Source organism: Dermacentor silvarum, chromosome 10, assembly GCF_013339745.2.
Source record: "Dermacentor silvarum isolate Dsil-2018 chromosome 10, BIME_Dsil_1.4, whole genome shotgun sequence".
Classification (NCBI taxonomy): domain Eukaryota; kingdom Metazoa; phylum Arthropoda; class Arachnida; order Ixodida; family Ixodidae; genus Dermacentor; species Dermacentor silvarum.
Window position 1 is genome coordinate 3392280 of NC_051163.1, and position 14753 is coordinate 3407032.

Consider the following 14753-nt stretch of genomic DNA (forward strand, 5'->3'; position numbering starts at 1 on the left):
CTAGGCCCTTAAGCCTTCGCACCCTCGCATACACCTTCTTTTTATCTGCATATGAGGTTATGTGCGATAGATAGTTTCTCCAGCTTTCTCTCTTGGCCTCACGCTGGATGTGCCTTCCACTAGCCTTAGCTCGCATGAAAGCGATTATATTTTCTTTGTTGGGGTAACGCGAAAGCTTACACCACGCTTTATTGTGCTTCTTTTTAGCTATTTCACACTCGCGGTTCCACCACAGCTTGGTATTAACACGAGTGCGTCCTGTTTGCGGTATGGACTCTTGGGCCACGTTTAATATGTGTTCCGTGAGAAATGCATTCATTTCCTCAATTTCCAAGAGTATGATTGAATCATATGAGAGAACGGAGAGTTCTCTAAATTTCTCCCAATTGGCAGTACTAAATTTCCATTTTTTTTGGGTAGACAAGAGGATCGAGCACATCTGCAGTGGTCAAAATTAGCGGAAAATGGTCACTTCCGTACGGATTTTTTATGACATTGCACTCTAGATATTGCAGTAGTGATGAGGAACCTATGGCAAGATCAACTGAAGAAAATGTATGGTGTGCTGAGCTACAAAATGTGTTTTTTTTTTGTTTTTGTTACGGACCAGTTAAAATAATAAATTTTTCTATGAGACGTCCTCTTGAGTCACAGCATGTGTCGCCCCAAAGCGAATTATGGGCGTTCAGGTCCCCGAGTATTATGTAGGGTTCCGTTGGCCTACCAGGTTCTCAAACTCAACCCTGGTTAGATAATGATTAGGAGGGATGTATAAAGAGCAAACCATTACCAACTTGTTTAACGAATATGGCACGGATTGCTACGGCTTCAAGAGATGTCTGAATATTTACATGTTGACAAGCAACTGATTTGTCCGTAATTATAGCCACTCCACCTAAAGGGCAAGACAGTTATCGCGGTCTTATCGAAATACTGCAAACTGTTTTAGAAAATTTGTGTGGCAGGGTCTTAAGTGTGTTTCCTGAACACAGAACACTTTTGGTTGGAATTCATATAAGAGTTCTTTTACATCATCTAGATCATGAATAAGTCCTTTGACATTCCATTGTAACATTTGCACATCAATTGTAGCTGGGATAAGTGGTTCTGTGTTCAAGATTGCACAGCCATGTTACTGGGCCTTTACCAGGCGCTGTAACTCTTGTGAGTCTTCCTGTTCTGGTGCGCTCTAACGAGGCATGCCGATCCTTTGGCGCTGTTGACACCGAAGGGCCTGGGGTTACCTCCATCGCCTCCTGTGAAGCGCTGGACGCCCGCGCGGATGGCAGTGTGCCACGTGCCACGGGCCTCGACTCTCGCGGCGTTTTGGGAGTCACTGAATCAGCGATCAGCTTCCCTTTTCTCGGGTAAGGTGAGGCAGCGCTAGCTGCTCCCACCAAGGGGGCGGGCGGCGGGAGTGCAAGCTCCCAGCTCGTGATCTTAGCAGCCGCCTTAGGTCGAGGTGGCACAGCCCCCTGATACGTTGTGTGCTGGACAAACGAAAGACGCTCACAGGGTTCTTTGAAAGAAATGTTTTGTTTCACCTTAAGCGCTAGGATTTCTTTTTCTTGTTTCCATTTGGGACATGACCGCGAGTATGCGGCGTGCCCTCCATCACAATTAGCACAGTGAAATTCGCCATAACAATCGTCTGCAGGATGGTCATTTGCTGCACATTTAGCACACGTCAACCGACCACGGGAGCTCTGCGAGCCATGGCCAAACCTTTGACATTTGAAACATCGGCGGGAATTCGGTATATACGGTCTCACACGGATTTTCATATACCCTGTCTCAATGGACTCTGGTAGGTTGCTTATGGCGACGGTCAAAATTAGGTGCTTTGTCGGTATTTCTTTGTTATCCTGTCTCAACATGATTCTCTGTACGTTTATTACATCTTGCTCCTTCCATCCTTCAAGAAGTTCTGTTTCAGTTAGTTCCAAAAGGTCTTGTTCGGATATTACTCCACGGACTGTGTTAAGTGAACAGTGAGGAGAAATGGAGACAGGGTTGTCCCCAATCGTCATGAGGTTAGACAGCTTGCTGTGCTGTATTTTATCACTCAGCTCAAGCAGCAAGTCGCCACTAGCCATCTTCTTTACTTTGTAACCTCGCCCTATTGCTTTAGTGAGAGATTTTGACACAAGAAAGGGACGAAGACGAAGTTTCTGCGAGCCAGAACGCTACTTCTCTAGCTCTGCTGTTTTCACCTGATTTCTCTGTAAATCTCTGGGTAGCTGTCATGGATGGTTGCACAGACGCAAGTTGACGTCCCCGCGCCTCTGCTGGGGATGGCGACTTGAGCTGCGGCTGCGTCTAGGAAGCGGACCGGCCTCCAGAGCGACACCGACAGCGACGATACCAGTGTCTATTTGCTCAGCAGTGATGACTTCTCCGATGACGACTTTCAGCTTGTGAGGAGCCGCAAGGCAAAACGAAGAAACACCAGGGCTTACCTGTCTTCAAGCACGTCAACTACAGGACCAACTCGGAATAGCGCAGTCAGCACAATTCTATTTATACCAGAACTCGCTACCAACAACCTGAGGCGACTCAACAGACAGTCTGTCTCGGTGCTTCTCGAAGCGGTGGCGCCAAATCAAGTCACGGATGTCAGAGTCAACACACGAAAAAATGTCTTGACTATTGACGTCGTACATGAGACGGCACACGGATCACTTTGAGCAAACTTACGGAACTTGGCGGCATGAAGGTCCACTCCTAATCTTCCTCTGGACAGTAATACCACCACTGGTGTCATCAACGACGTCGACGTCTCTATCTCCAGTGCCGACTTGCCGATTTTAATTAAGCCACCCGTTGATGGCTGCGCCATCACTCATGTGTCTCGACTCGGCACATCCCGCTGTGTGAAGGTGGTTTTCAAGGGCGAATGTGTTCCCTCACACATCAAGGTGGGCCACTTTAGACACCCCGTGCGTCCATTTATCCAAAGACCACTCCAATGCTGCAACTGCCTGAGGCTGGGACACGTGAGCGCTGTGTGCAAGAACACGAGAGTTTGCTCGCGCTGCGCACAGCCCCACGCTGCAGACTCCTGCGTAGCCACGGTTCTCAAATGCCCCAATTGCATTGGGTTCCATGATGCTACCTCAAAAGACTGCCCTAAATAGAGAAAAGAAAGGGCGGTCTTGAAGCAGATGGCAAGAGACCATTCGTCTCGTCGGGAAGCTGTTGCGGCCATTAGAAAGCGATGCTCCCGACGCCGTCGGACTTCAAAAACGAAGATTCCTCTATGAAGAGCGCGGCACATTGGACAACTCCTTCTCCTCTGCCCCCTAGGCCTGGCTGAGTCGAGTCTAACTCTGACAAGGTTGTGCCGGAGAACACCAGTACTGAAGCCTGGCCCGCGCTACCAAGGCTACAGCCGCCCGCCATAGCAGAAACCACAACCTAAGCCACAGCCATGGCCACAGCCGACACCACAGCCGACGCCACAGTTGAAGCCACAGCCGGCACCACAGTCACATCAAAGGATACAGTGCACCGCGGTAGAGTCCACAATGCCAACTCCCAATTAATTGCCTGAAGAAGACCGGCAAGTGGTTGTGATGCTTCGGTCGCTTATAAATACCCTTCGTATAGTCTTAAGCAAGCTGCATACTCCATCAGCGCGAAGTGCAGTGCAAGTACTGGATGCTCTTAATCCTGTGGTTGCAAGTCTCGAGTGAGCCCCATGGTTCACCCGCAGCCTCCTATTCACGCAACGACCACTGGCCCTTGGTTCATGTCAGATGTCTTCAACGCACATCACCAGCTATGGGACTTGACTTTGGTGTCATGGTGCTTCGCTGCACACACAATGCTCACTCTCTTCCTCCTTTTATTCCCCTTTTCCCTTATCCCTTGTGTAGGGTAGCAAACCGAACGTTCGTCTGGTTGACCTCCCTGCCTTTCCTCTCTTCGCTTTCTCTCTCTTGACACAATAAATGGTGAGATTGTACGAACAGTCTTGTCTAGATTTTCACAATGCACAACGTGGAATTTCGGGAATCTTTCTTTTGGTTGGACGAAAAAGTTGAACGTTGCATCGGTGCGTCCCCTTTTGTGAGGGAGACGATCAGGTAGTGGAGGATAGCTTGATTCCATAATATGTAGCTTTATGTTCAGCAGTGATGCCTGCCACCCACCACCGAGCCCAACAAGGGGACGTGACGACATAGCAAGGGAAGTTGTGTACACGTCAGCAGTACATCATTGCTATAACCAAATATGCTCTAATCTAGGTTCATTACCCATACAAGGTTAACCCTTGCCACCCAAAAATTTGGAAGATCGGAGAGGGTGACAGGAAAAGGCGACTGCCGAATTCCTCCAGGTGGGTCAGTCTGGAGGTGCCGTCTATGTGAAGCAGAGGCCGAAGAGGTTTGTTGCCTCTGCCGGGGGGCCTTAATGGTCCGAATACCCGGCATCGACTCCAACCCCCAAGATCCCCCCTTTCCAAGACACGGCTAAGCCGCGCACGGCTACACGGGGGAGGGTCCAACCCTCATGTGCACGGGTCTGTGGTGTTGCAAGTGAGACTCAGTATGAACAACTTTAGTGATAGAATGGTGCGGCAATATAACCCGCAAGTATCACATGTCTTATAGCATGGCATGGCATATGGCATAATTAAATATATGTGGAACCTCACGGCGACCTCAAGAATTCGCTTGAAGTGTCCATATATTTGCGGAATAAAAAGAGACAAGTTAAGATATACTTTCGCTTGACTAAAGCTAGCAGCATGAAAATAATTAAATATAATGAAGTGAGCAGCGCGATTTTGGCTGGCTTTGAGCTTAAGAATCTGCTTGTTAATAAGTATGTTGCAATGAATGATGCATACTCTAGTTCGGATCATACTAGAGTTTTGTATAAGATTAGTTCATTAGAATAACTTAATTTAAAGGGACACTAAAGGCAAATATTAAGGTTAAGCTAAAGTGATAGATTAGTGCTTGACAATGTTGACGGCATCAATATTATCACGAACAAAGCTTTAGTAATCGAGAAATTGAGGTAAATACAGGGCACGATTAGAGACTAATTTTAATTTCGTCACTAGTACTCAACCACTCGGAATAAAGAGATCATTGTGTTGCATTATAAGATGAAAGAAAATGCTACTTGTCCAATTCTATTTGATGTTTACAAAAATAATTCATTGACGTTACCCTTGACAATGACGCGGGTGGTCGAAAGGCTTCGTTTTCTCCAACTCTGTGCCACCCGTGCTTTTGCATTTCAGTACTTTCGTTATCGTGTAGTGGTGCGCTCGTTTTGCTGGCTTGCGAAAGTCGCACAAACTGCAAATAGCAGAGAATGCCACATCCACATGAAGTAGAAAATGGGGCATAGACCCGAATGGTCTACGTGCCTTCACCAAGAGCAGCTGCAGCGGCGAATCCAACACTCTGTCTTAGCTCGGTCTCTCCATGTCTGTGCGTTTGCATTTTGTGCAGTAGAGCTACTGTATAAGCTCCCATTGGCGAGCAGAGTTGCGACTCTGATTGAGCGAGCCGCTCGCGACCCTATTTGCCAAATCTGGTCATATGCGCAAAAAGCATCCTTTTGAGGGAAAGTCAACTTCATGGCAGTGCCTGCACCATAGAGTTTCTATGGCCTGCACTACCGCCTGCGGCGCTACTGTCATCACGAGCCTGTGCACGCTGCCGCTCGCCATGTAACCTCACTTTCGTGTAATGAAGGAGCAAGCACACTCGTCCGCTGAGCTGCGCCATATTCTGCATTCAAGAGGAAGGGCTTTTCTGCTTAACACGGATGCGTCGGCGGGCAAGATGGCGGACCTATGCGCAACTCTGCTCCCGTATGGAGCATATGCAGTAGCTCTATTGTGCAGTAAACCGTAGCGCCATCTGTCGGGCGCTGTTTTACTCACCGACGGCAGTAAAGGGCAGTGATGGCATATGCAGTGCTGCCACTGACAAATGAGATTTGGAGCAATTTTTGGAGCAGCAAAATCCTAATTTTGGAGCAGTTTTGAGCATCCACATACAGCTTTCAGAGCACTTTGGAGCTAATAAATACTACATGCTGGACACGTCCTAAGCTATTTCAAACAGTTAAAATTGACAAGCGTTATTCCAGAAAGTATTTGCTTGCTGTAAAACAATGTTTCTATGCATCTAAATACATGAGTCTCCGTTAATTTAAATGAAGACAACCAACCTGTTCACACAGTGTGATGTAATTAGCTTATTTCAAGTTTAGTATAGTTGCTCAGATGTTGCATTTTGCATTGTATGATTTTTTCATTCACAGCTGACACTTGTCGGGATATGGTGGGATATGGCGCCACACAGCACTGTCCTGTGTGGCGGCCGCCCACATGTGACAGCCGTCACAGTGGTTGACGATGACGGGGGCTGAAGATGGCTTGCCCTCAAGATGCGCGCCGCAATGTCATCCCGGGAACAGCGGGTCAGGACTTTCTCGAAGCGGCGCGCGCGCCGGATCGATGAACCTTGCACCGCCGCATCCTCGTGGGAGTGTATGATGGTGAGCCTCCCTCATTGTGGCTGCCATGTGCTGCTGCATCGGGCCGCGAACAGGGAGGGGCCGAGACAGCAGGCAGGGACGTGGACCATGGCAGCAATAGCAAGTCGAGGCGGCTTCACTCGTTTTGCAAAGTCGCTCGAATGCACTCCACAAACACTTAGAATTAAGGCAGTAGAGGCCGCCGCAGCGTCGGCCGTCTGACACGATGCTGAACCACCCGTCTACCGCATAGCTTTATGCGGCAACGAGAAAAAAAAAAAAAAAAAAAAAAAAAAAAAAACAATCCAGTTTGTTTGAATGAAGTTATTCGCTTCGACCGAATTTTTCCGGTCTGATACAGCGCGAAAGTGGGCGATGCTTGTATGAACAAAGCGCTCTCCGGTCCCCCGAGATTTTGGTTATTTTGCCCGCAAAATATTGAGTTCATCTGAAGAAAATAAGCTTTCTATTTCGAACGAGGTTTCTCAGCTCGGGCGAGTATAGTAAAACTAGCGAATCCGTTTGCACCCGCTAAATGTCACGGCATGGTCGTCTTCGAACATGCGACCGGCAGCTCCGCAGAGCCTTAGGCCTAATCGCGTCTATGACGGATACCAATGCCACAAAAGACCCATAAAGGGTTCCAATGAGCTGCCGCGAGGAGATGCAGGCCTAGCTAAGTGGTCCCCGCTCGCTGCTCAACACGCAGCTTCCGAGCAGACTCCTGGGACTGCGCCCTGCTGACGTCCTAGCCAGCGTTTCCGGCGCCCAGGTCCCAGAGCCAAAGATACAGAAAGGAGGCTATTTAGCTATGTACAGGGAAAATCGACCACCGCGTCGGCTGCTGCACTCACTCGCTTCGGGCGTACTCTTGGGAGAAAACTTGCTGCAAATCTCAGCGTCTACACGAGTTCGGCGACACTGGCGCAGCGTTAACTCGCACTCAAGAAGAAAGCACACGCCCAACCTAGCTAGCAATCACGCCTTTGGGTGAGGCCTAACGCTGGTCCAGACAAAGCCTTCCTCGCATCCGAACCGATCGTCGTCCTGTTTTCCAAGAGCTTGCCCCATGTTGGGAATGCCAAAATGTCGGGATATGGTGGGGATCGCCCACGGCCCTCTGCCTCGACACACCGAGCCCCACGTTTGGCGCATGTCTGCGCATCAACCGCGGTCCGGTACAAGCTCGAGGAAACAATAGACGACAACCACGTGTACACTCGGAAAGCATTTATTACGACTGCAACTAACACTTCGAGCAGGCCAGCTAGCTATAGTTGACATCGCTGAGGGTTCCCTCGAAGAGAATAATACACTAGGTAAAGAAGGGCTTCCAACTTACCAACTGGGGAATACGGGGGGCCGTGGCGTTTGCTGCGGCAAGAATGCGGCTGACTAACCACGTGCGGGAATACGGGAGCGACGGTGGAGACTTCCGCCGTCGCCGCTTGCTGGAGACCAAAGAGACCCAGGCGATATCAGCGGGATCTCGCGTGACCCACCCGGTGGCGCTGATAGCGCTTGCGATTCCCGTGCGCCGCCGCCCGCGGAAGGAAAGTTTCCCCTCTCCCTGGCGCGCATGCGCTTGACGCGACGTTCGCTGCCCGTGCGGTGGTTATGGGACCCGAGGGTTCCCACACACTTTGTTATGTTTTCAGCAAGGCTCTGGCATCAGTCAGAAACACTTGGCCAGACAATGTCATCAATGCTTTTCTGAGCCAGGCCAGCCTTGATGAGCCCCTCGTAACGCTCAGTCATTGCTTCAAATGACAGCCAGGTGTCTCAACGTCTGTTTATCCTCGTAATGCTGAAGTCTCTGTTCGGCAACTGGCCGAATCACAACTGGCGTCGACCGATTATTTCGACACCTGCAATTCAAACAAGCTTGTATTCTGACTACTTTGAGGCACCATCACTGGCCCATAAATTTAAAGTACAAATGCGACCGAAATTTCGGATACCTTAAGGTACGCCATTCTATATAATTCAGTCTCTGCCTGCACGACTGCGTGCTAATGTGACCGCCAAGTTGAGCGGAAATAGCAATATTTTGGCGTTGATACGCCGCTGGCATCACCGCAGCATGGTGGTCGTCCATGTTGCCGACAATTGCTGGAAACCGAAACTAGCGAAGCCTAGCGAATCCAGCACTGACTGCGCCCAAAGGGTCGGGCAAGCGAACTCCGGCAAGCCATTCGGGAGTGCATTCGGGTAGGCTCCACGCGTCCATCGTTTATTCATTGACGTGTTAATTAGCGACATGGTCGCGGTGACTTATGTTTAAGCGGCCTGACTACACCCTCGGTGTCTCCGCCGACGAAGACAGTTACTGTTTCAAAAAACATACAAGAAAATGCCGTCATTCAGCTATGATAGCATGGTCGACTCCTGTGCAGCGATTTTGTAGCCATGCATTCCGCTCAATTCTATATGCCGTCCTTATCATCCACTGTTCTCTGCCAGCTGATACTATATAACGCAGGCGGAGCGCCGCTCTTATACCACTGACGAAGCGCAAGGAGCGGCAGCGGCAAAGGCATCGCTACAAAATCGCGCTCCTGTTGCCAAAGGTTTAAGATTCGGTGCATGCATTATTTGTACTTTCGTCTATTTGTGACACACGACCAGATCGTAGGCGAGCGTAAGTGCGCGCAGGACCACGTTGACAAACTTCGGTTTTATTTTTGGACGATCCCTTTCCGGGATACTTTGCACTGGACACGTCGACGGATGATAGCATTTCTGGCACACTACCAAGTATGCCGACGCTGACGCTAGAGACGCGAAATCCTGCGAAAGTGAACGTATCCCTGAAAGTGGTCAACCGAGAATAATTTCCGGCTCCCAATTAATTTTACATTTAGGCGGTCCCCATCGAGCCCACATTATCGGTCGCCGTTCGATTTATGAAACCGCAGACGTGCGCTACGCACGTCTGCGGGCCATTGTGGCCAGACACGTAATGCGCAGGCGCTAATATTGGCGCACTTCGTTGAAAAATTGTGTATTTTTATCAGGATGGCGCAGGAAATCTCATATGGCGCAATCTGGCGCAATCTGGCACAGGAATGGGAGCACTGCATATGCAATATCACCCCTCACCACTCGAGGGCGCGTTATTTCAACTGTGCTAAAGGTATGCGAACCCTTCAGACGCAATTTTGTCATAAACTATGTCTTTTTTTAACACGAAACAATCGCTGTGAGGTTTCTGGAATGGTATTTTAACAGTCCACTTTGACAGGATTCGCCTTTAGTGTCCCTTTAAGCATAGCAGATTAAGAGTGGGTCTTTTGTGATAAAACCAACTTTTAGGGCTTCTGCTGAACCAATACATAGCAGCAATCAAAATTTCTGACATCATACCGGTTCTTGCTCGTTTTGGACATGATGCACGCGTGATATCAGCAAACAGAAAATGCAGCGGCCATGAACAAAATTGCTGATTCAGGTAGTCCCCACAATTACAGGTGATTTTAAAGCAAAGCTTTTTTTGTAGCATTTGATAGGCTTTGATGCTACTTTGGTCACACTGTGGGGAAAGCAGTTCAGTTCGGTGAACATAGCATTTGGTGTCATACTACTTTCAGAGAAACCCGAAGTTATGTTGGCAAGTCGTGGTGGGAGAATGGAAACGAAAGCTTCGCTTATACCGATCACCCCAGTGCATTGGATATTAATTTTTTTGGCATTCCGTGTGCTGTGTAACTGCTGTAAAGAGAACTTCGTTGGCATGGAATCAAACTATAAAAGTAGACACTGGCTCTCAAGCTCAACAAAACTTATCATTCTTTCTTTTACATTATTCTTTTTAAGGTCCCTTCCGTGAAGAAAGAATCAATTGACGGTTGTACTTGGCACAAATGTTTGAATTTCTATGCAGTAAAATTTCAATATAACGAAGTAAAGTGACAATTTTACTGGCGCATGGGATCGGTATGTTGGCTTGTTGCCTGTGATTCAACCAAGCCAATCAATGTGCCACAATGCACACGCAACACCATTTGCATGGCCATACACGCAAACGACTAGGCGTTGGTGTCCAGCTGTGGAAGCGAACATATTTGCTCGCTATTTTGCTTGCATATTTTCTAGCTTGAGCCTGTGCTCTCGCAGTGATGTATAGGCGCCTGTTTGTATTTTTGCCCTTGGTGCAGGACCCCTTTGGTTCCCACGCTGCCCCCGGACCATGCATTTGTGCAGTGTTTGGCACCGCTGGAGACAATAAACGGTTTCCACTAACTCAGGGTAATATTGTGTTCTTGCGTGTGTCGTTCTGTAGCCCCTTGCAGCTTGAGCTCGCGCGCAGCGGCGCTAGAGGCGACGGCCGATGCGGTCCAGTGGCTCGCTAAGCTTGAACCCGTGGTGATCTGTACTCCTGTGAGACTCTAAGACCGTACAACATTTGACCTGAAGTATGCTGCATTGCCTATGTAAAGATCACTCTGTTACAATTCTGGCCACCTTGCAGAAAACAGAGTGGAACCTGAGACACAGTGCTTACCAGCCATCTTCAATCCCACAGGGAAGGACTCATTTGCAGTGGTAGGTAGGCTACTTTCCTTGTCAGCAGCCAACACGCTGGCATCCCCACCGCCGTCCTCAGCACCGTGTGCCTCGTCACAAGTGGGCTCCGAGAGCAGCAAACCAGGATTGTCACCACAGGACTGGTTCAGCCCTTTCCCCTCACTTTCATAGGTGTCGTCTTCAAACGAGCGTCCGCACGGGCAAGGACTCTCAGGTGATGCTTCAGAAGAGCTTGGTTCTTGCATTAGCAATTCTGGTCTCCCATGTTCAGCTCTACTACCAGATAACATCATGAGTTTCGAACTGGGACATGAGGAGATTCCGGTCGGTGTACCTATGCCAACCTCAGCTGTAACACTTTCAAGATTCCTTTCTGCTGTGCTTTGGTTTTCTTTGCTCGACACTTTACCAGCACAGTCCGGATAGAGGATGTCGTGAAGTTGGGAGTCGGACGAATGACCAAAGATGTTCCGTTGTACAATTCTGCCATATGTTCCTGCTGTTTCACAGAAAAGTCCCAGGTTACTGTGCTGCTCTGTTTCCATGGCAACACCACCTGTCGACCTGCCAATCACTCTCATGTGTGTGCCAGTCATAACTGAGTAGAGCAGGTCTTCGTGGGTTACACTGGCTGCTGTAGCTGGTGGGATCCCACGTGCATGTTGTGCAGCACTCTTACTGCACGGTGAGGGCAAACACCTGGAATTGGAGCTCGGTGACCTGGGATGCAGCAAAACACATATGGTGCCTATTTTAATTGTGATGGCCTTTGCACGTCACAGAGAATTACACATAAAAACAACTCTTTGTAAATGCGTGGCACTAGAACAAAGTTAGATTTGGCAGATGTTCACTTTTCAGGTTGTCTAGAAAATATTTTTTTCAAGGTTTTCATCTTTCCAGCTTTTCCCTGGGAACATCAGGGAATTGCACCCATGCACTGAAAATTACTTGACTTTTTAAAAGAACACCAGTAAACAGGAACTGGTTTTTAAACACAACCTTTCTCACATAGGCCAAGAAATTGGTAAAACTCACCCAGTTACCCTGTTAAAACTATGTCGCCAAGGATCATAAGGCCACCTTTGACAAAGATATGTCCACCTTTCGAAACGTCGGCGAGTCTGTCTGAGGCACTTTACCACTGTTTAACCAAACTTTATATTTCAGTGTGATATTCAGCCAAAGGTGGCAGACTCATGGCACCCTGAGTTACATATAATGCACCAAGCCATTCTTCGACGTCTCCCCTCAGGCACTTACCTTATATAACCTATGTACCACCTAAACATTAAAACCAAGCACTACGTAGTATACCTCATCATTCATGCCCTTTAAACATAAGAGTCTCTTACAAAAATTACTAGAGGGAACTCTGATGCTAGTGTTTACGGAAATTGCAGGAATCTTATCTTTATGCCTTCAACTAGTACCTCTTAATGCATATGTTGTTTACATCTCGTAGACCCCCTGCACACAGCTCAGGCAAGCCTCAAGAATGTATTAGTTGCTATGTGCAATGGCTTCGATGAGCCGGCATCGATTTCCTCAAAGCAGCAGCAACATGGGTGCTTTGGCTCAGAACCATATATTCTGAGAGTTTGGCGAGTAAGTACGGTCAAGAGCCGGCGGAGCTGCGATGATGGTAAAAGACGTCAGAGAGTGCTCTTGGTTTTGACGCCCTCCGCCATGTTCAAACCACCCGCACGATGGGTGCATATGTGAGGCTGACGTTGTGGGGATGGGTTTGCACAGGGCTTACCCTACGAGCGACGGTCAGGAAAGGGCACGACACTCCTCCACTCCGCAACACGCAAAGGCGTTACGGCAGGGTTCGTCGACTCTCCGACACGGCACAGAGAAGGCTCCGGAGTCAGATCTCCAACAAACACGGGTTTATTCACCCAAGATACAGCGCAGTGTGACAGTCACGGCGCTTACGGGCCAAGGCTCACCGCAAGACCGATCGAGTACGCGTGCCCGCTGCGCTAGGGCTAACCGGGTAGCGGTTCGCCAAGCACGAGAACGAGGAGTCGTGAGAACAAAGGTCTCATGTAACCTCCTCGTTGCGGGCCTGTGAGCATCTGCCGTGGCGAGGAAGCGCTCAGCGGACGAGAGCTCAGGTGGAAAGGGTGCCTGGAGGCCAATCAGGGCGCGTCCCGGTGACGTGTTCTCGTGGGGCAAGTCCAATCCCGGGGGGGGGGGGGGGGGGGGAGAAGCATGGTTTGCGCGGGAAAGTAGGTCCGGTGCACTCGCCATGTCCTCCATGTTGCCGTTACGGCAGCGGTTCCCGAGGATTGAGCTAAGCGCCACGCATGTGCTGGGGGACGAGGCGTGGGAAGACACCTCGATCCCCATAACGTTGGCTATTCCTGTTGCGCGATCTCGATTTTAACGCTATAGGGATGCTCGTGCGCATGCTTCCAAATGCATTATAATTGGCATTTGACTGCTTCAACAAGCAGAGTCCAAGTGTCTACTTGTGATTGAGTCATGTACTTTCACTGCGATCTACTGCTTTCAACTCCATTGTGACACAGATATACATTTGGAAGCGTCATTGTGAGTGAGTGGAACGATGTGTGAGTGCAAATGAGTGGCGGTACACGCTTTGCGTATGTATGCGTGTTTGCATGTCACGTGTGCTTTATGTGTGTGTGCATACTTGTACTGCATACAAACGTAGGCACATTCAGGAGTGCGCTTACTTGCACACATTTTCGAAACATGCATGAATGTGAGTGAGTGGCATTTGTTTCGAGTGGACATGAGTATGCATCCATTCACCAGAAGAAAACATTCATGAGTGAGTGTGAGTATGTGCCTACTAAGTTTGCCAAGGTGTGACACAAAACCTGGCCCATAGCGCAATATAAACCGCACTGTGCTTTACACATGGTACAATGGCGTGGGCTAGTTTGCATACGCAAATGTGGCAGGTGACCGGTATAATTTTGATAATGATGACAGGGACCAAAATGCGCTACATGAGGGAAACTTCAATATCTTCACTGCATGATGTGAAACTTGGCGTAAGACGAGCAGCCACTGCACACGTACAACTCTAAAAACATTTATATCATATTGTGTCAGCAACCGCTTGTTCAACATGTCACAATCACTTACCAAGCTCATGCGCTGTAAACATTAAAACAAGCTTAGACTTTATGAGGATAGAGGTATGCGCCGGCGCCATTGGCCCAGCCATTCATCTGTTCTGCCGTCCCTAAGCCTCTCCCCGTTCCACTTGCAAACGGTGTCAGCGGTGGTGCTCCACTCGCGTCATGGGGATAACCACCGTCGGCTACTCACGACCGAGCGCGGGTCTCTTCTCTCCGGGACCAGCACGGGGTACGTATACGCTTTCCTCTCATTTGCCAGACACCTTTGTGACTAGGACTTGAGCTCGCGCACGGTGCCTTTGCCAGTGCGGTGAGCGCGTACTTTGTCCTGATACTTTCTCGAAGCTGAGCTGAAGAGCGGTGCCTAGTGCTGGCGTGAGGTCGTACCACGCCAAGACGCACTGATAGGAGGCCTGAGCCGAAGGAGATGGCCCGAGCTCTCGTAAGTTAGCACATTGGTTATCGCGAGGGCAAGTAGCACAGCCGCTGAGACTTTTAATAGCATTGTGTCCCAGCTTGAGCCTGTGCTGTCGCAGCGACATGCTATAGGTGCCCGTTTGTATTTGTGTCCCTGGTGCATGTGGGGATTGAGATGCC

General features: G+C 49.2%; 1 protein-coding gene across 3 annotated transcripts in view; it reads right to left on the reverse strand.

Annotated features, from left to right (window-relative positions):
• LOC119431233 (gamma-tubulin complex component 6) overlaps positions 1–14753 on the reverse strand; it is a 314121-nt gene that overhangs the window by 98508 nt on the left and 200860 nt on the right. For all 3 annotated transcript variants that reach the window (XM_037698710.2, XM_049657249.1, XM_037698709.2), the window contains exon 13: positions 11012–11754. In XM_037698710.2, the coding sequence (XP_037554638.1) occupies positions 11012–11754 (743 nt within the window). The remainder of the gene's footprint in view (positions 1–11011; positions 11755–14753) is intronic.